This window comes from Hemitrygon akajei, chromosome 2, assembly GCF_048418815.1.
Source record: "Hemitrygon akajei chromosome 2, sHemAka1.3, whole genome shotgun sequence".
Classification (NCBI taxonomy): Eukaryota; Metazoa; Chordata; class Chondrichthyes; order Myliobatiformes; family Dasyatidae; genus Hemitrygon; species Hemitrygon akajei.
Window position 1 is genome coordinate 145,476,163 of NC_133125.1, and position 25,208 is coordinate 145,501,370.

The 25,208-nt window shown below is 42.5% G+C and overlaps 1 protein-coding gene across 5 annotated transcripts in view; it reads left to right on the forward strand.

Annotated features, from left to right (window-relative positions):
* atp11a (ATPase phospholipid transporting 11A) overlaps positions 1 to 25,208 on the forward strand; it is a 150,665-nt gene that overhangs the window by 11,911 nt on the left and 113,546 nt on the right. For all 5 annotated transcript variants that reach the window (XM_073029233.1, XM_073029239.1, XM_073029223.1 and 2 more), the window contains exon 2: positions 15,343 to 15,465. In XM_073029233.1, the coding sequence (XP_072885334.1) occupies positions 15,343 to 15,465 (123 nt within the window). The remainder of the gene's footprint in view (positions 1 to 15,342; positions 15,466 to 25,208) is intronic.

A 25,208-nucleotide genomic window follows, 5' to 3' on the forward strand; every position in this document is an offset into this window, starting at 1 on the left:
TTTTGTCTCTGAGCCTTTGAATATGTCAGTCGAGAAACGGAAATACCTTTTTTAAATTTGGCTCTGTACTGTCTCTACTGCTACATAGCATGCAAATACAATGTTATTTATTTTAAATAATGGATCACAACTAACTCAGTGCAGGGTAAACTCTGTCAAGCCATGTCATCTCACATGCGGCCTTTGGAGCAAACACACTTGTGATTTCTTTGTCAGAATTGAGATTAGAGTAAGTGATTCAAAGATGATGATGAAGAATCCAGTGCCAGAGAGTTTTTAAAGGTGGAAAAGCTGTCGGCCTGGGGCAGTTCCGCTCTTAATCTGAGAAGTCTGTGTCCCATGTTACAATTGCTCATCACATCTGGGCTGTTGCTTAGTTGCAGTGGATAACCATGACTACTTCTGTGCTTGATCATGCCCCTCGCTCTCCACTCGGTGTTGCAGAACTGCCTTCCTGGCCGTTAGATCTCATCTGGCCGGTCTGCTGGAGGTAAGTTCACGTACAAGGCCAGGCATGTTCCTATCTCACAAGGCTGAGGTCAGCTGGCTCTCTCACCCAGTGTAACCCACCTGTCAAAGCGATGGCCACTGTTGCACGCAAGCAGGCAATTGGAGCCACAGGTGAGAGTTGAGTGTCTAGTGGGAGCCAAAAGTGAATGACCTGTCCTGAATGGACAAATCAAGCCCCTTCACCTGTTGTACTACTCCTCCCTGGACACCTATATACCTCAATTCAAAGATTCATTTGGGGAGAAAATGTAGATTTATTCTGATTTGTGGGAATCTTAGCCCCATGTCTGTGCAATGGATTCAATCGCACTTGCTTTTCTGCAGACGAGGAGGGGAATGGAGGGGAAGAATGTTATACTTGACCACAGTGCCCTGCTTAAGACCAACTAAGCTAATGGGGCTGCACCCATTGTTTACAATATGGAAGTTCTGAATAAAAGCTGTTGAAAGTGTAATTGTTTTGTTTGGACGTTCCAACAGTATGTTGCTATTGAGGATAAAGCAGCCCGCGTGATGAGCAATCCACCCTGAATGTTTACACATTTCACCATGGGCAGATCATGACTATATGTACAACTGTAGCACTTAGTGAAAGCATGTTGGATATCGCCTTGCAACTGTGACCTCTACAATGAGAAGGATATGAAGCAATGGATTACCCTACTATTGGGGAGCCCCCTCCTTGTTGCAGGTGCCATCGGGACTTGGAAATGTATTGGCATTTCTTCATCTACTGTCACAGCACCCAAATGAGTCATGGTATGTCGTGAAATCTTTTGTCAAATGTGAATCAGGTCATCTGTTACCCTTGTTTCTGCCTGTTGACGTGCTGGTGCTTGTGCATGGGAGGGGGGAAGGGGGCTTTGGGGTTCTGATGTTTCTGTCATTTATTCTTTGGGTTTTTGTTTCATGGATGTCTGTGAAGAGAAAGAATTTCAGGTTGTATGCTGCATACATTCTCTAATATTAAATTGAACCATTTGATTGATTCTTGCCATCTTTCAATGTCTTCATCCGTGATGAAATTGAATGCATCTGCAGCATTGTTTATTTATTTTGCCTATATTTCCATTCATGGATCTATTTTTCATCCTCACATTTGTAGTTGAAACCGAAGGGGAGAGTTAGCTGATTTCGATGGGGTGGAGGAATGTGTTGAAAGGCAACTATAGTCAGAAAATGACATAGTACCTTGGTTGGCACACAGTCTACCAAGTCTGTGCCAACCATTTTGCCCATTTAACAGTAATGCTACAATAATGCTTCTCCCCACATTTCCACCGATTTCATCCCTACTCTTGCAGTAGTCTACAGCTCACCTACTTGCAAATGACAGTAATCAATGAACTTATCAACCTGCACATTTTAAAATGTGAAATGAAGCTTCAACATCTGAAAGAAACCTATAAGGTCATGGCAAGAATGTGCAAACTCCACACATGCCTGTTAACTGGAGGAGCGAGGCAGCATTTCTGTTGGTGTTAGCATTGCGTCTGTAGCACCCAATGGCTAGACTGTGAAGAAATGTAAAAATTGCAAAATAAAATGTTTTTGAGGCACGAAGCAAAAGGAGAAGTAATTATTCATGGTTGAGAGATATTCAAGTTAATTTTAAATCCAAGAAAGCTAATAAAGTTTCCAGAAATAGCAGCAAGCCTGAGGATTGGGAGTAATTTGGAACCTGGCAGAGGATCAAGAAATTGATTTATATATTTAAAAAAAAAAAAGGCCAGGTAGTGAGAAACAAAAATTGACTGGCAGAGCTTCTGAGTGTATAAAATGGAAAAGATAAGCTAAGGGGTGTTATTCCCTGCAGACTGACTGGGGAGCAAGGGTGTAGCAGAGGATAAACCAAGGCAATTTCATTCCCTGCAGACTGACTGGGGAACAAGGGAGTAGCAGGGGAACTAAACAGTGACTCTCTCATGACAAGAAATGAAGAATTCATTTGAAGGAATAAAGTAGGGTGTTAGAAAACAAAGGTAAAAATGCCACCGGGAAGCTAGGGAGAATAAAGACTGACAAGGATCCAAATCCTGGTGCGTGGAGCTAGTGGAGTCATTGGTGCTGGTGTTTCCAAATCTGTTAGATTCTGAAATTGTTCCTGTGAATTAGAAGATTACAACTATCCCTCACCATTGAAAAGAGGACGGAGAACATGAGGAACTAAACTTTTGGCTGAACGGTCAGTGGTAGTGAAAATGTTGGTATTTATGATGAAAGATGTAGTGATCGAATAACAAAGAATACTCTGACTGAGTTGAGTCAGCATATATACACTGAAGTTATTGGTGATGAGTACTTGTCAACTTGCCCAATTTGGGCAAGGCTGGTCTCTTTGGACTGTGCAGGTACAGTAAGTGTCAGCATCAGGCCAAAACCCAGCTGCAAATAAAAGGAGGGTGGTCTCAAGTGGAGCAGCCATTGTTGGAGTGAGCCAGTGATAGTGTGAAGACTTTGGCTTAACAAGCTTTGATGTACAGAGCAGTCAGGATAGAATGCTCCTCCTGTCAGATGTGGGAATTCAGGACACCTGGTGGTTTCCTTGATTGCTGTATCTGTGGAAAGTTGCCCAACTTCAGCGCCTGACTGACGGGGTCAAGGAGTAGTAACTGGAGTTGGATGTATTCAGGATCATTCAGGCTGAAGATATTATAGTGGAGACTTTTGAAGTCTCAACTATAATAGGTGTTCACACCCAGAGTACAGGCTTCAGACAGTAGATGGGTGACCACCAGGAGAGGTGAGGGGATTAGAAAGTCAGTGCTATGTTCCCCCGTCGACATTCCCCTCAGCAACAAGTATACCTTTTTGTTTTTTTAATATTTAAATTTTTTTAAAGAAGAAATACAAGGACTCAATTAATACATATTGGAAAAAAATTTTCAAATACATTAATAAGTCCAAGAGAAAAAAAGAACACCTATCCCAACACCATCTCCCTGCATTTAGAAAAAAGGAAGGAGGAAAAAAAACATAAAAGATGGAAAGAAAGGAAAGGAGAGAAGAAGAAAGAAAAGAGGAAAAAAAGAGTAGGCATCTAGCTCTCAGTCAGTTTAAAATACAATTAAAGAAACTAGCTTATAATAAGGAATATATAATTAAAAAAATAAAATAAATAAGTTAAACAATCCAGGCATTTAAGTAATCCAAATACGGTTGCCTAATCTTGATGAACATAGTGTATCCATTCCTAAGGGTATAAGTAATCTTCTCAAGGGGTATACAACTTTGCATGTCTTTATTCCAACGATCATTATGTACAAGGGAATCGGATTTCCATGTTACCGCTATGCATTTCCTGGCCACTGACAGCGCAATTTTACTAAATTTGGATTTATTCCTGGGGAGGTTAATTTTCAAAACTGCTAAGTTCCCCAGAAGAAACAATTCTGGGTCTAGAGGGAAATCCATCCCCAGAATCTTTCCCAGTACCTCTCCCAGATCTATCCAAAAAGATCTCAATTTTGTGCGCAGCCAGGTGGAATGCAAAAAGGTACCAACATCTATGCCACACCTGAAACAATTATCAGAAATTTCTGGTTTAATTTTATGTATTTTTTCAGGTGTGAGATATAACTGATGTAAAAAAAATTAAAATGTATCATTCTGTATCTAGAGTTGATAAGAGTGGTAACACACTCCAAACATAAATGTGACCAGCATTGATGATCAATTACAATGCCCAAATCCGACTCCCATCTTTCCCTCGATCTGTATATACCAAGCTTTGGGCACTGGTCCTGGAATAAAGAATACAACTATACCTTTTTAGATACGGCTGGGGGGATGACCCATCAGATCAGGGCAGCAGCAGCCAGGATGGTGGCACTGTTTCCGGCTTTGAAGCTTGACAGGGAAGGGTGAATTCAGGCGGTTCGGTAGTTATAGGGGACTCGATAGTCGGGAACAGAAAGATTCTGTTGCTGCAAAAGAGACACCAGGATGGTGTCACAAACAAGAGAAAATCTGCAGATGCTGGAAATACAAGTAACATACACAAAATGCTGAAGGAACTCAGCAGGCCAGGCAGCATCTATTGGGGGGGGGAGGGGGGGAGTAGTACAATTAATGGTTCAGGCCACTCCTGCCTGAAATGTCGACTGCACTTTTTTTCCTATTGATGCTGCCTGACCTGCTGAGTTCATATATAACTATATAACAATTACAGCACGGAAGCAGGCTATCTCAGCCCTTCTAGTCTGTGCCGGATGCTTACTCTCACCTAGTCCCACTGATCCGCACTCAGCCCATAACCCTCCATTCCTTGCCTGTCCGTATACCTATCCAATTTTATTTTAAATGACAATACCGAACCTGCCTCTACCACTTCTACTGGAAGCTCATTCCACACAGCTACCACTCTGAGTAAAGAAGTTTCCCCCTTGTGTTACCTCTAACCTTTTGCCCCCAACTCTCAACTCATGTCCTCTTGTTTGAATCTTCCCTACTCTCAATGGAAAAAGCCTATCCACGGCAACTCTATCTATCCCCCTCATAATTTTAAATACCTCTATCAAGTCCCCCCTCAACCTTCTACGCTCCAAAGAATAAAGACCTAACTTGTTCAACCTTTCTCTGTAAGTTAGGTGCTGAAGCCCAGGTAACATTCTAGTAAATCTCCTCTGTGTACTCTCTATTTTGTTGACATCTTTCCTATAATTTGGTGACCAGAACTGTACACAATACTTCAAATTTGGCCTCACCAATGCCTTGTACAATTTTAACATAACATCCCAACTCCTATACTCAATGCTCTGATTTATAAGGGCCAGCATACCAAAAGCTTTCTTCACCACCCTATCCACGTGAGATTCCACCTTCAGGGAACTATGCACCATTATTCCTAGATCACTCTGTTCTACTGCATTCCTCAATGCCCTACCATTAACCATGTATGTCCTATTTTGATTAGTCCTACCAAAATGTAGCACCTCTCACTTATCAGCATTAAACTCCATCTGCCATCTTTCAGCCCACTCTTCTAACTGGCCTAAATCTCTCTGCAAGCTTTGAAAACCTATTTAATTATCCTCAACGCCACCTATCATAGTATCATCTGCATACTTACTAATCCAATTTACCACCCCATCATCCAGATTATTAATGTATATGACAAACAACATTGGACCCAGTACAGATCCCTGAGGCACACTACTAGTCACTGGCCTCCAACCTGACAAACAGTTATCTACCACTACTCTCTGGTGTTTCCCATCCAGCCACTGTTGAATCCATTTCACTACTTCAATATTAATACCTAACGATTAAACCTTCACAACTAACCTTCCGTGTGGAACCTTGTCAAAGGCCTTACTGAAGTCCATATAGACAACATCCACTGCTTTACCCTCGGTCAACTTTCCTAGTAACCTTTTCAAAAAATTCAATAAGATTTGTCAAACATGACCTTCCACGCACAAATCCATGTTGACGGTTCCTAATCAGACCCTGTCTATCCAGATAATTATATACGCCATCTCTAAGAATACTTTCCATTAATTTACCCACCACTGATGTCAAACTTACAGGCAGATAATTGCTAAGTTTAGTCTTAGAATCCTTTTTAAACAATGGAACCACATGAGCAATACGCCAATCCTCCGGCACCATCCCCGTTTCTAATGACATTTGAAATATTTCCGTCCGAGCCCTTGCTATTTCTGCACTAACTTCCCTCAAGGTCCTAGGGAACATCCTGTCAGGACCCAAAGACTTATCCACTTTTATATTCCTTAGAAGTGCCAGTACTTCCTCTTCTTTAATCATCATAGTTTCCATAACTACCCTACTTGTTTCCCTTACCTTACACAATTCAATATCCTTAGTGAATACCGATGAAAAGAAATTGTTCAAAATCTCGCCCATCTCTTTTGGCTCCACACATAGCTATCCACTCTGATTCTCTAAGGGACCAATTTTATCCCTCACTTTCCTTTTGCTATTAATATAACTGTAGAAACCCTTTGGATTTATTTTCACCTTACTTGCCAAAGTAGATGTAGATGAGTGTGTTCCTACAAAATCATCCAGAGCCTTCCCCAATGAGAGTGGATGAACAAAATCTGCTGATCAGAGGCATTCAAGTCTGGAGACCAAGAGAGCTGCAAGAGGTTCAGACACAATCTCCAGAAAGGCATCTCACTGGCGAGGTGGAAATTCTGGACCAAACTTGAATTGGTGAAGGATGCTCGACGGTTGTGGAAGAACTTGAATACTGTCACCCCTTCTAAAGTTAAATCAAGTGACATGGGAGAGTATATTGACTGGCTGCATCACAGCCTGGTATGGAAACACCAATGTCCATTATGGGTAAAGTCCTCCTAACCATTGAGCACATCTACATGAAACACTTATGGGAAAATTAGAATTCATCATCTGGGTCTTCCACCACCCAGGATGTGCTCTCTTATTGCTGACATCAGGAAGAAGGTACAAGAGCCTTCTGACTCGCACCACCACCTGATAATTACCCACTTATCAGGCTCTTGAACAAACTTAACTAGCCCCATCATTTTTTTTAATTACTAGCCCCATCATTGACATGTTCCCACAACCAATGGGCTCACTTTCAAGGATTCTTTACCTCATGTTCTTGATATATTTATGTAACACGCTGTAATGTTCCACTGCCAATACAATGGCTTCTCTGTAGCAGTAATGTTTGGGTTATGACTAGAGATAATGGAGCATGTTAGCCAACGAGCAGGATGTTGCTTGTTCTTGTGTTTGGGAGCCGGGAATTCAAGGTCTTCTGCTGGGGAGAGATGAGAGAAGATGTGAATGGAGAGAGTTGGTAGACTGCCGGACAGAGTGGACTTAGAGTGAGGGTCCAAAGGTCAGTGACAATCGGAGGCGGTCGATTGTGGGCGATATCAGTGAACTCCAGCATTGTGCATTGGACTGTTTCATGAGAATGGGCCCTTTTTACTTGTTTTCTTTACTAACCATATAGTCAAATTAACAATTATAAAGCTCAATCGTTTAATCTCATATTGTGTACTGTTTGTTATTTTGTGATACTGATTTGCAATGGGAACACATCGCACAGTGGAATGAGATTTTGGCCGGGCTGGGGGGGCTATCACCCCCTATATTAAGCTGCTAGCCAAACTGAGAGTTAGATTTATTATTTATTTACTGTATGTTATTGCCTTTTGCATTTTCACAGTTTGTCTTTTGCACTCTGGTTGAAAGACCCAGTTTGGTGGTCGTTCATTGATTCTGTTATGTTTACTATTCTACATATTTGCTGAATATGCTCATAAGAAAATGAATCTCTTTCCTGCCTATAACCTGTTGTGCACCTCCTCCTTCATCTTAACCAGGGACTCAATATTTCTCAAACCAATGCTCCCTAAACCTGTTATCCTTTCTCTTTATTCTGACAGGCACATATAAGCTTGTACTCTCAAAATTTCACTTTTGAAGGCCTTCCTCTTACCTTCACCAGAAAACCTGTCGCAATCTACTTTACCAGATCCTTTCTGATACCATCAAAATTGGCCTTCCTCCAATTTAGAATCTCAACCTGATGCCACACCTATCGTTCTCCATAATTATCTTGAAACTAATGGCATTATGATCACTAGGTGCAAAGTATTACCCTAGACAAATTTGTCATCTACCCTGTCTCCTTCCCTAGCAGAAGATCCAGTATCACACCCATTCTAGTTGAGAACGCTATGTAATGATTAAGGAAACTTTCCTGAACACATTTGACAAACTCTTATCAGATCCAGCCCTTTTGTAGTATGGGAGTCCCAGTCAGTATGCGGAAAGTTTAAAATCACCTACTATCACTACCATGTGTTTCTTGCAGCAGTGTGTGATCTCTTTACTAATTTGTTCCTTTAATTTCTGCGGACTTTTGGCTAGTCTATAATATCCCATTAACGTGGTCATCCCTTTCTTATTCCTCAGTTCCACCCATGTAGCCTCAGTAGACGAGCTCTGTAGTCTGTCCTTCTTAGCACTGCTGTGACATTATTTTCCTGATGAGTAATGCAAACACTCCCACTCTATCACGCCTAACATAACGGATTCCCAGAACATTGAGCTGCCTGTCCTGTCTCTGCTGCAACCAAATCTCACTAATGGCTACAATGTCGTATTTCCATGTGCCGATCCACGCCCTAAGCTCCCCTGCCTTTCCTACAATAGTTCTTGCATCTTTGCATTGAAATGTACACGACTCAATGGATTAGTTCCATCATGCTCAATCTTTCTGTTCCTCACTTTATAGTCTTTCCCAATGCACTCCACCTTATACTCTGGTTCCTATTGCCTGCAGTTAGCTTAAATCCCCCTCCCACTGTGCAGCACTGGCAAACCTTCCCATAAGGATATTAGGCCCCCTCCAGTTCAGTTCCTTATGTACAGATTCTACCTTCCCTGGAAGAGAGCCCAATGGTCCAAAAATTTGAAGCCCTCCCTCCTGCACCATCTCCTTAACCATGTGCTAAACAGTATGATCCTCCTATTTCTGGGCTCACCAGCACGTGGCACAGGTAGCACTGGAGGTCCTGTTCTTCAATTTGGCATCAAACTCCCTGAACTCGCTTTGAAGGACCTCATCACCCTTCCTGCCCATGTCATTGGTACAGACGTGAGCCATGATCTCTGGTTCCTCAACCTCCCTCGTAAGAATGCTGTGGGCTTGATTTGAGATGTCTCTGACCCTAGCACCTGGGGAGCATACCATTCTGGAATACTGTTCATGTCCATGGAACCTCCTGTCTGTTCCCCTAACCAACAAATCCCCTATCACCACAGCTCACCTCTTCTCCCCACTCCCTTCTGAGCCAGATACCTGACAACTGTGGCTTTTCTCTGCTAGATCATTCTCTTCCTCTCCCGCCCTTCCCCCCCACCCAACAAAATCCAACCCGGTATACCGGTTCTTAAGGGGAGCAGCCACAGGTCTACTGTCCCTGGCTGCCTGTCCCCCTTTTTCCCCTCCTGATAGTCACCCAGTTACCCTCATTCTACACCTTGGGTGTAACTATCAATAACTCCTCATCCTCCCAAATGATCTGCAGTTCATCCAGTTCCTTTACATGGTCTAAATGAAGGTGCAACTGGATGCACTTCTTGCAGGTATCGTCATGGGGGGGCACTAGAGCTCTCACTGCCTTCCCACATCCCCCAAGAGGAGCATTCCACTATCTTGCCTGGCACCTATGCTGCCTTAACTGTGAAACAAGAAAGAAAAATTAAATGAAAATACCTCCTTGCAGCCTTCATCTCTCCTCACCAAAGCCTGAACTCCCCACTCTAACAGTGGCCCACTCCCACATTGGAAGCAAAAATGGAAAATGCTGGAAAAGTTGAGCGTGCTGGCAGCATCTGCAGAAGGAGAAACTGCATTGTGCCCAAACCATGCTGACGGTTGTGGAAGTGAATTTTTAGAGCATGAGGTTAAGTGGATAACTTTGTCTTTAGTGCTGCCATGTGTCCTGAATAGCACTGAACTTCATTAATCCAGGCCATTAGGAAATGTTCCATTACATCCCTGAATTAAGCCTTTATGATATTAGAAGGACTGGGAAGTGAGGAGATGATAGCCAGTCTCTCTCCTCAATCATACCCAACCGCTAATATTTGCATGGTTCGTCCAGTTACCCTTCTGGTGAGTGTTGACCTCATATGTTGATAAGTGGCTCAGTGTTGTTTAATAGTAAGAAGAAGTGGTTAGACTTCCCCTGCTGGAGATGTTAAGTCATTACCTGGCTCCAGTGTTAATTTGGCACATCAAATTCTGCTTGGGTTGTGTGGCTGCAGTGATTACTCAGTGTAGGCGAGCACAGGGCACTTACTTATCTGTGACATTGTCAGCACACAATGGAATCATCTGCCCCTTGCTCTGGAGAAGCCATTGAATAAGCTGATATATGCAATGATGTATTTTGAAATGCTGTCTCTGCTAATCATAATGTACTCATTTATACCAATCCTATTTACCAGCATTTAGTCTGTAGTCATTATGTGCAGGCAGTTCAAATATTCATCAAGATGATTTTAACCTGTTGTACCTGCCTCCACCTTCTCGATAAACCTTTTGCTTTTTACCTTTCTAATCTTCCATCCTCTACTCTTACACTCCTCTGGCGCATGCAAGATATTCTTACCATCTCACCTGTCATAATTTTGTGTCCCTCTGTTGGTTCCCCTCTCCCAGAGTTTCCTCTGCTTCAAGAAAAGCAAGCTCAATATCTCCTTGTAATGGCAATGTCTTGGTGAGCGTCCTTTGCATCCTCTTCAGTGCAATCTCATCTTTCCTATTATGTGGTGACCAGAGCTGTACAGAATATTCCTCTGTAGCCTAAAAGTTGTACCATAACTTCCCTACTTGTATTTTCTGCCTTGCTAACATCTACCCTGTCTCCTGCTGCCATCTTAAGAGTTTTTACATTTGTACACTAAGGTCCTGGTTTTCCTCAATGTACCCTACATGGAATGGAGTTGTACTAGCCATAATTTTTGTCCGTTCATTATATGCTGTGTTGTATGTCTTGTATGATCAGACTCTTTTCATGTCCAAGCAACACACAGAAAATGCTGGAGGAACTCCACAGGCTGGGCAGCATCTATGGGGGGTGGGGAAAGTACAGTCGACGTTTTGGGCTGAGACCCTTCGACAGGACCATGATTGTTCTTGGCAAATTCTATAGAAGTGGTTTGCTATTGCCTTCTTTATGAGATGGGTGACCCCAGGCATTACTGATGCTCTTCAGAGATTGCCTGCCTGTTGTCAGTGGTCGCATAATCATGATTTGTGGCGTGCAGGCTAGCGGTGAGAAGGAATGTCTTGCTCTCCTTTGGTAGAGATGTGTCTCCACCCCGCCACACAAAGCCATAATTTTAGCCCCCAAATTTATCAGTGCTATGTATTTGATGACGTTGTTAGATTTACAACTGTAATCATCTCCTGACCAAAGGTCACTTTTGTAATTCTCCTCCATAGAGTTTATGTTCGTTTTTAAATCCATAACTTGCCCAAAGGCACATATAGTGCTGGTTTCAAGGACAAAAGCTGTCAAAATTACAACTGATTATTACCTTTTTGGGCTATTGATTTAAGAATAATTAACTCTAGGTCGAACAGTAATTTCACTGGCTGGCGCACTGCAATTTTTTTGTCTGCTATACCAGCAGTTGACTTGAAGCTCATTACATTTCTGCCCTGACTGGCATACCACACCAGCACGAGAGCTCAGTGACAATGTGTTATTCAATAGCATTTTAATCATCATCAGGATCTTGAACTTTCTTCATTCATACATTTGTTGTTGTGTTTAAAAAGGTTTCAGACGGGACCTGGTTGTGTTCTGGGGCATTAATAACAGGATCTGAATTTGTCTTCAATGTAGAGAGAGATTTGATTTTTCTTCACACAAAGATATTGCTGCTTATTAGCTAGTAGTCGGGGATTGATTTTTATTTTTGTGTCAGAGGTGGGTTATACTTGGCAGGGTTAAAGTTGCCATTTCCATTTTAAAGTTCAAAGTACGGTAAGTTTTATCATTGAAGTACATGTATGTCATATTGTACGACCCTGTGATTCATTTTCTTGTAGGCATTCACAGCAAATTCAAAAACACAATAGTCAATGAGAAACTGCACAGAAACAGAAGGATAGCCAATGTGCGAAAGACAGATTGTGCAAATACAAAGAAAGATAATAGTAATAAATAACTAAGTAATAAACGAGTTGTAGGGCCCCTGAAAGTGACTTGATACGTTGTGGAATTGGGTCATTGTCGTGGTGAGTGAAGTTATCCATGCTGGTTCAGTGTCTGAAGGTTAAGTGGGGGGGGGGGGGTTAGTAACTGTTGCTGTACCTGGGGTGTGGGACTTGCAGCTCCTGTACCTGTTTCCTGATTTAGCAGTGAGGAGAGCATTCAGACATGTGATAGGGACATTAAGCACCTTGAAGGGGAAAAGGCAAGTTGCAGTTTAAATATGTTTTAATTTTATGATTGCTATATGTTTGAAGCCAAGTCTTTTCTACATGGGAAAGATGTCACATTTCATATGTTGTATTATAGATCAATGACAATAAATTCCGACATATTAAATCCTCAAATGTTTGTTGGATTACTAGACAAAACACCAGAGAAACGAAATGTGGCAGTCACTGGGCATTTGAAATATTAAAAAAAGCTTAATGTTGGAAATATTAAGCAGGTGGGGTGCTCTTGTGGCAAGAGAAGCAGAGTTCACCTTTTGGATCAGGGATTTTTCATGAAGGGCATTTAGACATCAGCTTATGTTAATTTAATAAGGACAACTTGATCCAAACAAACCTTCTGTCATCCTCCTCAACTTGCTACTGTTTAAATGTGACTTTTGGGCAGTCATACAGTCTCCAAGGTGGGGTGGGGGGAAGTCAATCTCTACATATTGACTCTGGAGTTTGACCCCTTTGATAAGATCATTCCAGTTTTTTTTTCAGCTAGGACACTTTTAAGTTGAACCTCTGCTTTTTTTTTGAGTGTGTGGGAAGAGTTTGGCGTTGGAGAAAACAAATTCTGACAAATCCATAAATCTTTCGATCCTCTGCAATGCAATGGCATTTACCCTAAAATATGACCAGAACTGTGTACAGCGTTTGAGTAGTAGTCCAACTGGTGTGTATACAGTCTCAGTGTAATCACTTTCCTCTTGTGTTCAATGTCTTGCCTGAAGAAAAGCATCCTGTGAGCACTTTTATACTGTTTTTATTGACCTCTCGTTTCTGAGGTCTACTTCACATTCTCCAAGGATCCTCAGTTCTTCCGGACCACAATATAGTTGCATTTATTGTATATACTCTTGCCTTGCTAGATCTCTTCATACGCAGCCCAGCACTTCTAGATTAAATCCCATTTGCCATTTTAAAAAAAAAATTCTCTCTGCTTAAACAATCATTCTGCAGTGAAGTGGCCAATTTTTGTATCATTTACAAAACTATCTTGTGCTCTCTACGCTTGTCAAAATTATTTCAATGATTTAAAATATTCAAAAGGCAACGATTGAAGTCCTGAGTCCTGTGAAATCCGCCAGTGCCAGCCTTCCGGCCTCAAAAATCGAGCACCAGTTATGAACCTTTGCTTCCTGCCATTGAGCTAATTCCGGATCCACTTCCCTTTCGGATCCCATTAGCGTCAACTGTTTTGGACCAGGCAGTGATATGCTATCTTGCCAAAAATGCACGTACCTTATTATCTCAAAAGTATTTGAACTACGACTATTCTTTTTCTTTTACGGATGCTTATTGTCCTATTGCACACTTGTGTATCTATTAAAATAGAATGATAACATTTAGCCTCTTGTTACTACCTCCAAGTTGCGTGGGTGTGTCTTTTCCTTAACAAATCCATGCTGACTGTTGCTGATTAATGAAGATTGATACTGGCCCTTAGAACTTGGCGTGGATTGATATGTGGGACTGGGATATTATAGCTACTATGGAAGCATGGTTGAAGATAATTCATACTGTTCCTCAGAAGCACTCCTATCACTGGTTAAACTCTCCAGCTTATAATTGCTTTATACTTTTTTTGTTATTTTTCCAACAATGGTCACTAGTGTTGCCATAGAAACCATCTCACAATTGGAGTCAGAACCATTGCAATTTACTTATTTGCTGCATTTATCAGTTTGGGACGTGCCTCATCCAGCAATAGATCTGGAAAAATTGGAAGTAAAATTTCAAGTTGTGGAGTAAGTGAACAGAATAAAAGTGATGGGCTTGAGATCCGGAGCAATTTAATGCTCATTGGTAATGGTGCTGGTAGAACGTGGGTAAGAGGTGACTGAATAACAAAGTTGTGCCAAGGTATAAATGGGGAACACAAAGAATCTGAAACACCAGAACAAGGGAGATGGGGAGGGTCAGAATGTAGATACTGAAAATAGGAGAAGAAATCGTATCTCTTCTGGGGTAGAGGTGACCCACACAAGAGGGACAGGGTGCACCTGATGAACTGGAGGAGGAACAAATATCCTGGTAGAGATATTGGTTAGTGTTGGGAGGGTTTCAGCTCATCTGGTGAGGGAATGCGACTCAAACCAGTGGTGAGGTAGATGAGCACACTGAGGCAAATATAAATTGTAGCCTGAGCAGTTTTTGTGATACAAGCTACAGAATCTCATGCCATTTGTCAGAACTGTTAGTAGGGTTAGAAACTGTAAAGTGCTTTTGCAGAAATTTAAAAACATAGTGGCAAATTTATTAGTTAAATCGTGTACCTAATAGGTAGTTGTTCATGGCCTTTTGTAGCCAATCCACTTCAACATGTGTTCAGAGATGCGGTTCTGTACACCTCTGTTGAAATGTGTGGATTGCTGTTGCTTTCCTGGCAGTTTGGACCAGTCTGGCCTTTCTCCTTTGACCCTTCTCTTTAATACAGCATTTTCTTTTGCAGAACTGCCACTCACTGTGCGTTTCTGGGGTTGTTTGCACCATTCTCTGTTAACTTCAGAGATTGCAAAAATCTCTGGAGATGAGTAGTTTCTGATTATGCTCAAACCACTCCTTCTGGCACGAACAATCTTTCCACGATCAGAGTTACTCAGATCACATTTCTGTCGTCTGGTCTGAACAGCAACTGAAACTGACAACTGTGTCTGCAGGCTTTTATGCCATTGAGTTGCTTCCACATGATTTGCTGATTAGATATTTGCATTAATGAGCAGATTAATGCAAGTAGTGGTCACTGTATATTCTATCTTTGAAAGTTACATGACTACAAATTATTTAAAGACACTTATTTCAGCAGTTCCTTCAATAGCTAGAAACAATATTGCAGAATATATTCAACAATAATTGCTGGTCTTTCTGTTTAGTGCGCCGGAGAAGAAAACTGGGTGGATAATCGGACAGTTTATATCGGACATCGTGAACCCCCTCATGGCACGGATGCTTATATTCTACAAAAATATCCTGATAACAGAATTGTATCTTCAAAGGTAAATGTTTGCTTTTGTTTTAATTTGGTTCTTTGCACTGAGAATAAAGTACTTTGCCACTGGAGACACTGGGGAAGCAATACACGTTCTAATTAGGTTGACTAGACCCAACCATTGGAGGGGCTGTTGAATGGGGTCGGAAGTGATTTGAGGAAACAGGAGATGAGGTGTGCTGACTGGCTGCATTGCAGTGTGGTATGGGAACAATGCCTTTGAGGGGAAAATCGTACAAAAAGTAGTGGATTCAGCCCAGTACCCTGTGGGTAAAATGCTCCTAAGCACTGAGTGTATCTACATGAAATGTTGCCATAGAAAAGCAGCATCCATCATCAAAGATCCTCACCACCCAGGCCGTGCTCTTTTCTTGCTGCTGCCATCAGGTGGAAGGTACAGGGCCTCAGGACTCACACCACCAGATTCAGGGATAGTTACTATCACTCAACCATCAGGCTCTTGAACAAAAGGGGTAACTACACTCATTTAAGGACTCTTTTATCTTGTTATTTCATGCTCATTAATGCTATTCATTTACTATCTGCATTTGTGCAGTGTGCAGTTTGTTTAGTTTACAGTTCCTGATGTTTACAGATTCTGTTTAGTTACTGTTCTATAGATATGCTAAGTCGGCCTGCAGAGAAAGAATCTCGGTTGTATATGGTGACATGTATGTACTCTAATAAATTTTATTTTAAACTTTGAGTGTTTTTATTGATCTCCTCTGGATGGCTGTTGTTGGACAAAAGAAGGTTTTCTCATGTAAACAGACTCATGTGATATTTCTAACTGATGTGGATTTAATGTTCTGTCTGAGAGTAGGAAATTGGATACTGTTAGCCTTTGATTCAGATACTTGACACATGGGTCTATTGGCTCTCAACTTTACATTCTGCGCTTTCATAGCTTTCAAGTTTCTTTTCATGTCGTTCAGCCAACTTTAAAACTGAATTGAGTGAGAAGTATTACACAATTCTTTACTTGGTACTAATTCTTATACGGAATTGCTATTAGTTGTAAATTGATGTATGTAAACACCATATAGTCAGAGTTTAAATCCTGATAAAGTCCAGTGTTGAATTTTATATATGAGGGGTGATTGATAAGTTCGTGGCCTAAGGTAGAAGGAGTCAATTTTAGAAAACCTAGCATTTATTTTTCAACATAGTCCCCTCCTACATTTACACACTTAGTCCAGCGGTCGTGGAGCATACGGATCTTGGACCTCCGGAAAGTGTCCACAGCAGGGGTGATTGATAAGTTTGTGGCCTGAGGTAGAAGGAGATGAGTTATACAGTTCTCGTTACATGTGCATGCAGGTCAACTCTTTGAGTGATTATGCAGAAAGTTTGAAGTTAGACTCGTCTCCTTCTACCTCGGGCCACAAACTTATCAATCACCCCTGCTGTGGACACTTTCCGGAGGTCCAAGATCCGTATGCTCCACGACCGCTGGACTAAGTGTGTAAATGTAGGAGGGGACTACGTTGAAAAATAAATGTGCTAGGTTTTCTAAAACTGACTCCTTCTACCTTAGGCCACAAACTTGTCAATCACCCCTCGTATCTGCAATTTGTCAATATAATCAGGCCAGCTGCAGCATGTTGTGAAATCTCTACACGCTGAGCAGGAAAGGATAGCACACGGAATGTTGTCCTCTCTTGTTCATTCTTTACAAGACTCCTGGCATTGGACCAAGGAAATTCACAGAAATATAAAACAAACACTGTTTGCTCCTAACTACCCATCAATATTCTGTTCTTTAGTTAGCTTCAGTTAGTTTTGTTCTGTATGGTGGGATATCGGGGAGAACCTTAAAAAGCATTATGATTGCTGACATTGCATCAACAATGTCCTGATAATTGCTATTGACCAGAAGCTCAACTGAATCAGGGCAGGTCAGGGGCTCGGGTATTTCGTCCCTCCTGACATTACAAGGCCTTTCCACCATTCACAATCGCACGTTTGTCTAGGGTAGAGCAGCTGGTTTGATCAACATTTAATCAGCCACACAGAATTTCGATTCACATTGCTACTGTCACACAGCAGCCGTAGTGTGTTCCATCTGTAAAATACAGTGCAGTTCCTTTGACCGGACCTCCCAGATTCATGACTCTGTCACCAATAAGAAGGGCTGCAGACACAAGGAAATGCCTCCACCTGTAGGTTTATCTTCCAAATTGCACACCAATGTGAGGTGGAAATGGATTTCTCATCGTTGCTAGTTCCTGACCGTGTAACTCCATCCCGACACCTTTATGGGAGTACCTTCATCAGAAAGAGTGGCCCAGTTTGTGAAGATGTGGCTCCAGTGGCCTGGATTTCATCCTGACTTCTGCTGTCCATTTAGAGCTTACACGTTCTCTCTGTGGCCACATGGGCTTTCTCCCATATCCCAAGAAGTGTGGGCTAGTAGGGTTACCAGTAATTTGCCCCAGGTGTGTAGATGTGTGGCAGTGTATAGGTGGGGGAGGGGGTTGGTGAGATTGATGGGAATGTGAGGGCAGAACAAAATGGGTTGGGCTGGGACGCAGGGGGTCCCAACCTAGGGTCTACAGACCCCATTGCTTAATAGCTATTGTTCCATGGCATGATAAAGGTTAGGAACCCTCAGATTAGATTAAGCAGCTGCCAGGCCGTTAGCACAGATATCTTCCTCATTGTGTTCGATGGGGTTTCCAGGATTTAGAATCCTTGACAATGAAGGTGTAGTGATATTTCCAAGTCAGTGGTATGTTGCAGATACTGCAGTTTCTCTGCATTTCCAGCACTTGCTCTTGGTGGAAGTGATTGTAGTTTGAGTGTTACAGATGAATCTGTAGATGTGTACACTAAAACACTGTGCTGGTGGTGGAGGAGTTGAGTTTTTAGAAAGCTGGCTTTGAAATTCTGAACATTGACTCCAAACCCTAGAATGAAACCATCAGCAAGGAACATGCCTCCTGATCACCACCTACCGTTGACCAGTAATCAAGTGGATTCCTTCTTCCTGTGTCGTGTTAAAAGTTCTGACTGTTTCTGGAACTGCACTCATCCACTCAAGCAGCGAGTATTCTATCATTCTCCTGACTTGCACCTAATAGATTATAGCAAGCTCTTGGGATGTAAGGAGCCAGACCACTCACCGTAGCTTCTTATTTCTTGTAGCATCAGTGGACTGGACAATATTTATGTGGTAGTTGAGGTTTTTATTTGGTCAATTCTAACCCCAATATTGTCAACAATGCACTCAATCTGGTAGCTGTCATTCATGTCTGCTAACTCTTCGGGTTTAATATCACAGACAGGTGTCACGAAATTTGTTTCACATCAGCAGTATGTTAGAATACAGAGTAATAAAAACTATAAATGACAACAGACAGACAGACATACTTTATTGATCCCAAGGGAAATTGGGTTTCGTTACAGCCGCACCAACCAAGAATAGTGAAGAAATATAGCAATATAAAACCATAAATAATTAAATAATAATAAGTTAATCATGCCAAGTGGAAATAAGTCCAGGACCAGCCTATTGGCTCGGGGTGTCTGACACTCCGAGGGAGGAGTTGTAAAGTTTGATGGCCACAGGCAGGAATGACTTCCTATGACGCTCAGTGTTACATCTCGGTGGAGTGAGTCTCTGGCTGAATGTACTCCTGTGCCAAACCAGTACATTATGGAGTGGATGGGAGTCATTGTCCAAGATGGCATGCAACTTGGACAGCATCCTCTTTTCAGACACCACCGTCAGAGTCCAGTTCCACCCCCACAGCATCACTGGCCTTATGAATGAGTTTGTTGATTCTGTTGGTGTCTGCTGCCCTAGCACACAACAGCAAACATGATAGCATTGGCCACCACAGCCTCGTAGACCATCCTCAGCATCGTCTGGCAGATGTTAAAGGACCTCAGTCTCCTCAGGAAATAGAGACGGCTCTGACCCTTCTTGTAGATAGCCTCAGTGTTCTTTGACCAGTCCAGTTTATTGTCCATTCGTATCCCCAGGTATTTGTAATCCTCCACCATGTCCACACTGACCCCTTGGATGGAAACAGGGGTCACTGGTGCCGTGACCCTCCTCAGGTCCACCACCAACTCCTTAGTCTTTTTCACATTACGCTGCAGATGATTCTGCTTGCACCATGTGACAAAGTTTCCCACCGTAGCCCTGTACTCGGCCTCATCTCCCTTGCTGATGCATCCAACTATGGCGGAGTCATCAGAAAACAAATACAAACAGATTTAAAAAAAAATTAAGTAACTAGTGCAAGAAGAGGGGAAGTGTATTGGAGGTGTTCATGGGCTCATTGTGCATTCAGAGATCTGATGGCAGAGGGGAAGAAGCTGTTCCTGAATCCCTTGAGTGTGTGCCTTCAGGCTCCTGTACCACCACCTTGATGGTAGCATTGAGAAGAGGGTATGTCTGAAGTGACGGGGGTGCTTAATGATGGTTGCTTCCTTTTTTTTTTTGAGGTATCACCTTTTGAAGGTGCCCTCAGTGTTGAGGGAGCTAGTCCCTATGATTGTGCTAGCGGAGTCTGCAACTCTTTGTAGGGTTTCCAATCCTGCAGCCTGTGCGGTGACACCTCCATACAAGATGGTGTTGCAACCAGTTAGAGTGCTCTGTAGACATCTGTAGATGTTTGAGTGTCTTTGACCTACCAATTCCCCTCAAGTTCCTAATGAAATATACCCACTGTTGTGCCACGTTTGTATTGCATTTATATGTTGGGCCCACAATAGATCGTCGAGAAGTTGACACCTGGAAACTTGAAACTGCTCACCCCCTCCAATCCTGATCCCTCAATGAGGACCGGTGTGTGTTCCCTTAACTTGTCCTTCCTGAAGTCCACAATCAATTCTTTATTGGTCTTGCTGAAGTTGAGTGCAAGGCTATTGTGGTGACACCACAGACTGCTGAACCATCTCGCTCCTGGACGCCTGCTCATTGCCACCTGAAGTTCTGCCAACAACAGTTGTGTTTGCAAATTTATAGATAGTATCTAAGCTGTAACTAGCTACGTGGTCATGGGTGTGGAGAGGGAGAGGGAGTGGGGCAGCGGGCTAAGCAAGCATCCTTGAGGTATGCCAGTGTTGATTGTCAGTGAGAAGATGTTCTGATCAGCACAGACTGATCTCCCGGTGAGGAAGTCAAGGATCCAGTTGCAGAAGGAGATGCAGAGGCCGATGTTGGGGAGCTTTTTGATTGGAACTGAGAGTATGATTGTGTAGAACACTGAACTGTAAAACGCCATTCTGCCATAAGTGTTACTATTGTCCAGGTAATTGGGGCTGAATGGAGCCAGTGAGATGGCATCCACTGATATCAGCAAATTGCAGTGTCCTTGGGCAGGAGTTGATTCGAGCTATAACCAATCTCTCAAAGCACTTCATCATAGTAGATGTGAGCGCTACTGGACGATAGTCATTGAGGCAGGTTGCTCAGCTCTTCTTGGACACTGGAATGATTGTTTCCCTTTTGAAGCAGGTGGGAGACTCTGACTGCACGAGGGAGATGTCCTGGAACACTCCTGATAGTTGGTTGGCACAGGTCTTCAGATCCCTACCAGGTACATAGTCAGGACCTGATGCATTGTGAGGGTTCACCTTCTTGAAAGAATTCTGACATCGGCCTCCGAGTCAGAGATCACAGGATCACTGGATGCTGCAGGGATTGGTATAGATGTAATTTTATTTCAAAGAAAAGAATTGAGCTCATCTGTGAGTAAAGCATCTCTACCATTCACTATAGTCCATTTTCTTTGTAGGAAAGTAACAGCCTGCAAACCTTGCCAGAGGTGACATGCATCTGACTCTGTCTCTAGCCTCAATCAGAATTGTTTTTTTTTTCTCATTCTTATCTGGACTTGTATAGTTCCAGATCACTGGTCTTGAATACCACAGATCAGGCCCTCAACAGACTACGAATCTCCTGGTTCATCCACTAGGCAGACACTCATCCACACACGTTTTGATTAGGTTGCTGACAACTGTGGCAAATTCATTCAGACTTGGAGATGAATCCCTGAATATTGTCCAATCCACTGACTCAATACAGGTCTGTAGGTGCTCCTCTGCCTCCTTCGACCATCCTTTGGTCCTCACCACTGGTACTGTGGTCTTCAGTCTCTGCCTATATGCTGTGAGTCGAAGTACAGCCAGGTGATCAGACTTTCCAAAGTGTAATGTGATGACATGGTAAGCATTCTTGATGGGCAGATAACAGTGGCCCAGTGTGTTGGCTCCTCTGGTTCCACGGGTAATATGTTGGCGGTTGCCATTCAGAGACTTCAGGCTGGCCTGGTGGAAGTCCCCCCACAGTACCGGGGACGTTGCTCTGTGCCTGCTAATTAGGTCGCTCAGCTTGTCCAGAGCGTGTCAGAGGTGGAACGTACACCGCTAGCAGGATGATGGTGGGAAAACTCCCACGGCAGGTAAAACAGATTACTTTTGACTGCTAGGCGTTCCAGTTTGGGTGAGCAGGACTGAGACAAAACCACCACATCTGTGCTAAGTTAATTCTAAAGCATACTCCATCTCCTCTGCCTTTAAGAGACTGAGCTGTCTGACCTTTACAGTGAATGGTGAAGCCATTGGGCTGTAGTGCTGCATCTGAAATGGTGGGGAGGGGGGGGGGTGGGGTTGCCATGTTTCTGTGAAGCAAAGTACACAGCAGTCTTGGATGTCCCTCGAGTATAGCAACTTGCTCTGAAGTCTTCAATTTTATTTTCCAGAGACTGCACAATTGCCAATTGGATATTTATTTGGGAGTGGTGGTGTAAAGCCTCTCTATTTTGATCTTGCTTGCAGCCCAGCATACCTTCTGTGCTATGTTTTTCTTGAAGGGAAACTGCACTTGTGACCCAAGTCTGCAATCTGGGATCCACCGATTCTTGAGTGTCGGTAGATTTTTGAAATGTCTTGGAACAATGTTGCTTACGGAAATACCCATGGTTGTTCCTGTGGATTTCAGCTGCAGTAGTCTTGAAAGTGAATCATTAAATATTCCCATCAGAGCTGCACTCATCCTTATCAGTGCTGCCTTTGATGTTGGGAGATTTGAGGGGATTGGACTGGAGTTTGGAATTCCAGAGGTAATGGCATGTAGTTTAATAATCTCTGTGACACCCATTCCCTGCCCCCTGCACCCCACCCCCTATACCAGATGGGACAGAATGTACATGGAGTTGCCTGGCATGTTGTCTTAAATATGATTCTGTAAAGTTAATTGCAAGATTGTTTGAACGAGTGTTTCCAATTTAGACACGTATCCACAGATGTTTGCTAGGCTGACTGGCTGGGAATGATTTTTTTACCATGTCCAAATTTGGTGTCCTGATGCTGACTTGCCCATATAGATTCATTCTTTTGAGGTTAGTTTTTATTGTTGCAGTACATTGCTGGGGCATAACAACAAATTTAATGATGTATGCCAGTAGTATTAAACCTGATTCTGTTTAACTGTGGTGTGTTGGACTGTTTCAGAAGGCATTTTAAGAGTAAACCACAGTGATGCGGTTTGACTTTTGTGTAGATCAAGCTGGATAATGATGTCACATTTCTTCCCCGGAGAGTGTTCTTGAACTAGTTGTTTTTACAAATTTGCTGCGTTTGGAAATAAACAACTAATTTCCCAACTTCTGCTGAACATCCCTCATCATTCCCCTTTTGTTGTCCTTGTGTCCCCTTTTGGAATTTCCTGAAAATGCCTCATTAATGGTCAGTACTTTTTATTGTTTGTCTTGTGCCACCCATCTCCCCAGCTCTGCTTTGGATCTCGACCTGAACCAGCAACTGCACATTTCCCTGCCTGATCTGCTGAGCGTTTTGGATCTTGCTTCAGATTTCCCTCACTTTTCATCTCTTGTGTCTCCCTCTTCTCCCAGTTCTGAGGGCAGACGGGTCATGGAGCCAAAAAAATATTAACTCACTCACTCACTCCATCCCTCTACCCCTCCATCTCCCATCATCCCATTCTCCACTGCCCCTTCAAGCTACCCTACCCAGCAATCCCCTGATTTAATCCTAGCCTAATCATAAGAGAATTTACAGTGACTGATTAATCTACCAATTGGTATGGGTTTGGACTATGAGAGGAAACCCATGTGATCACAGGCAAATGTACAAGCTCCTTATAGCAGCAATGGAAACTGAACCCAGGTGCTACCATTTTCTTTTAAGTCAAATGCTTCTTGACTGGCTGTGTTCTTCCAGTATTTTTGTTGTGACTGTTTTCAGTTTCATTTAAATTCCAGTTGTTGCATGATTATATTTGAATTATTTTCTCTGGACGAATCCAATCCTCTGGGTAATTGGTCCTTAAGTTTACATGTAGTTGCAAATTAACTTCTTTTTCAAAGCAGAACTGGTTGAGTTAGAACCCAGTTGACATGCTGGAGGAGGTCTTTGAGGAGAAGGTATTCTACTGGAGGTGTTCAGCATAATCAAATTCCAGCATTGGCAGGAGACACTGAGGAAGTGTGCAATTATACTGGTGGGCAAAGTACCTGATCAGTTAATGGTCATATCATAACTTGCATTTCATTTATGGCATTCCAAACAACCAGAGTTGAATTATTAACTGAACTCCTTCCTTTAGGTCAGGGCTGGTCTAATTAGAGAAGGGAGGGTCATCTTTAGATGGGAACAAGTATTTTATGCATAATGTTCTGGTGTTTAGAGGCCACCAAGCATCACAATGATGTCAAATGACATCCAAGTCCTGATGAAGGGTCTCGTCCCAAAATGTCGACTATTTATTCCTCTCCATAGATGCTGCTTGACTTGCTGAGTTCCTCTGGGTTTTTAAGTTGCCCTGGATTTCCAGCATCTGCACAAATTCTTGTGTTTAACATCTAAGATTTGCTTAAGATGACTTGTGTAAATTCTAATACATATGAAATGTTGCATTAACAGATGTACTAAATATAACTTTATTATAGGGTAAAGGACTCAACCTACCAGAACCGTTATCACAGTGTGAATGCTATCCATATGCCCATAGGAAGATCCCAGCTTTCCCTCTTTATTACTCATAATCTATCTGTACTTCTCTTCCCAATCCCCCCAACTCTGGCTGCTGGTGTTTTCAGCAACCTTGCTTCCATCAATTTGTCTCGATGAGGCTCCAACATGGAACAGAATGACATGGAGTGAACACAATGCAAATCAAATTAAATCTCGTCTGCCTGCACATGATCCATATCTCTCCATTCTCTGCGTGTGTTTATCTAAAGGCATTTTAAACAACACTATCAATCTGCTTCCACCACTCTCTATGCCTCAAACAATCTCCTTTAAACTTCCCCCCTCTCACATGAAATATGTTCTCTAATATTCAACATTTCTACCCTGGGGGAAAGATTCTGGCTGTTTGCTCTGTACTCAGTGGCAAACCTGTGGTACCTCCTGTACCTAATAAAGTTGCCACTGAGTTTGTGTTCATGATTTTCTGCTGCTGTTGTCCAGTCATTTCAAGGTTCAATGTGCCATGCATTCAGGGATGCTCTTCTGCACAGCATTGTTGTTATTTGAGTTGCTGTCGGCTTGAACCAGTCTGGTCGTTCTTCTCTGACCTCTCTCATTAACGAGGAATTTGCATCCACAGAATTGCCAATCGTGAGATGGTTTAAATTTTTAACACCATTCTTTGTAAATTTTAGTGACTATTGAGTGTGAAAATCCCAGGAGATCAGCAGTTTCTAAGATGCTCGACCACGCCGTCTGGTACCAACAATCATTGTATGGTCAAAGTCACTTAGATCACAT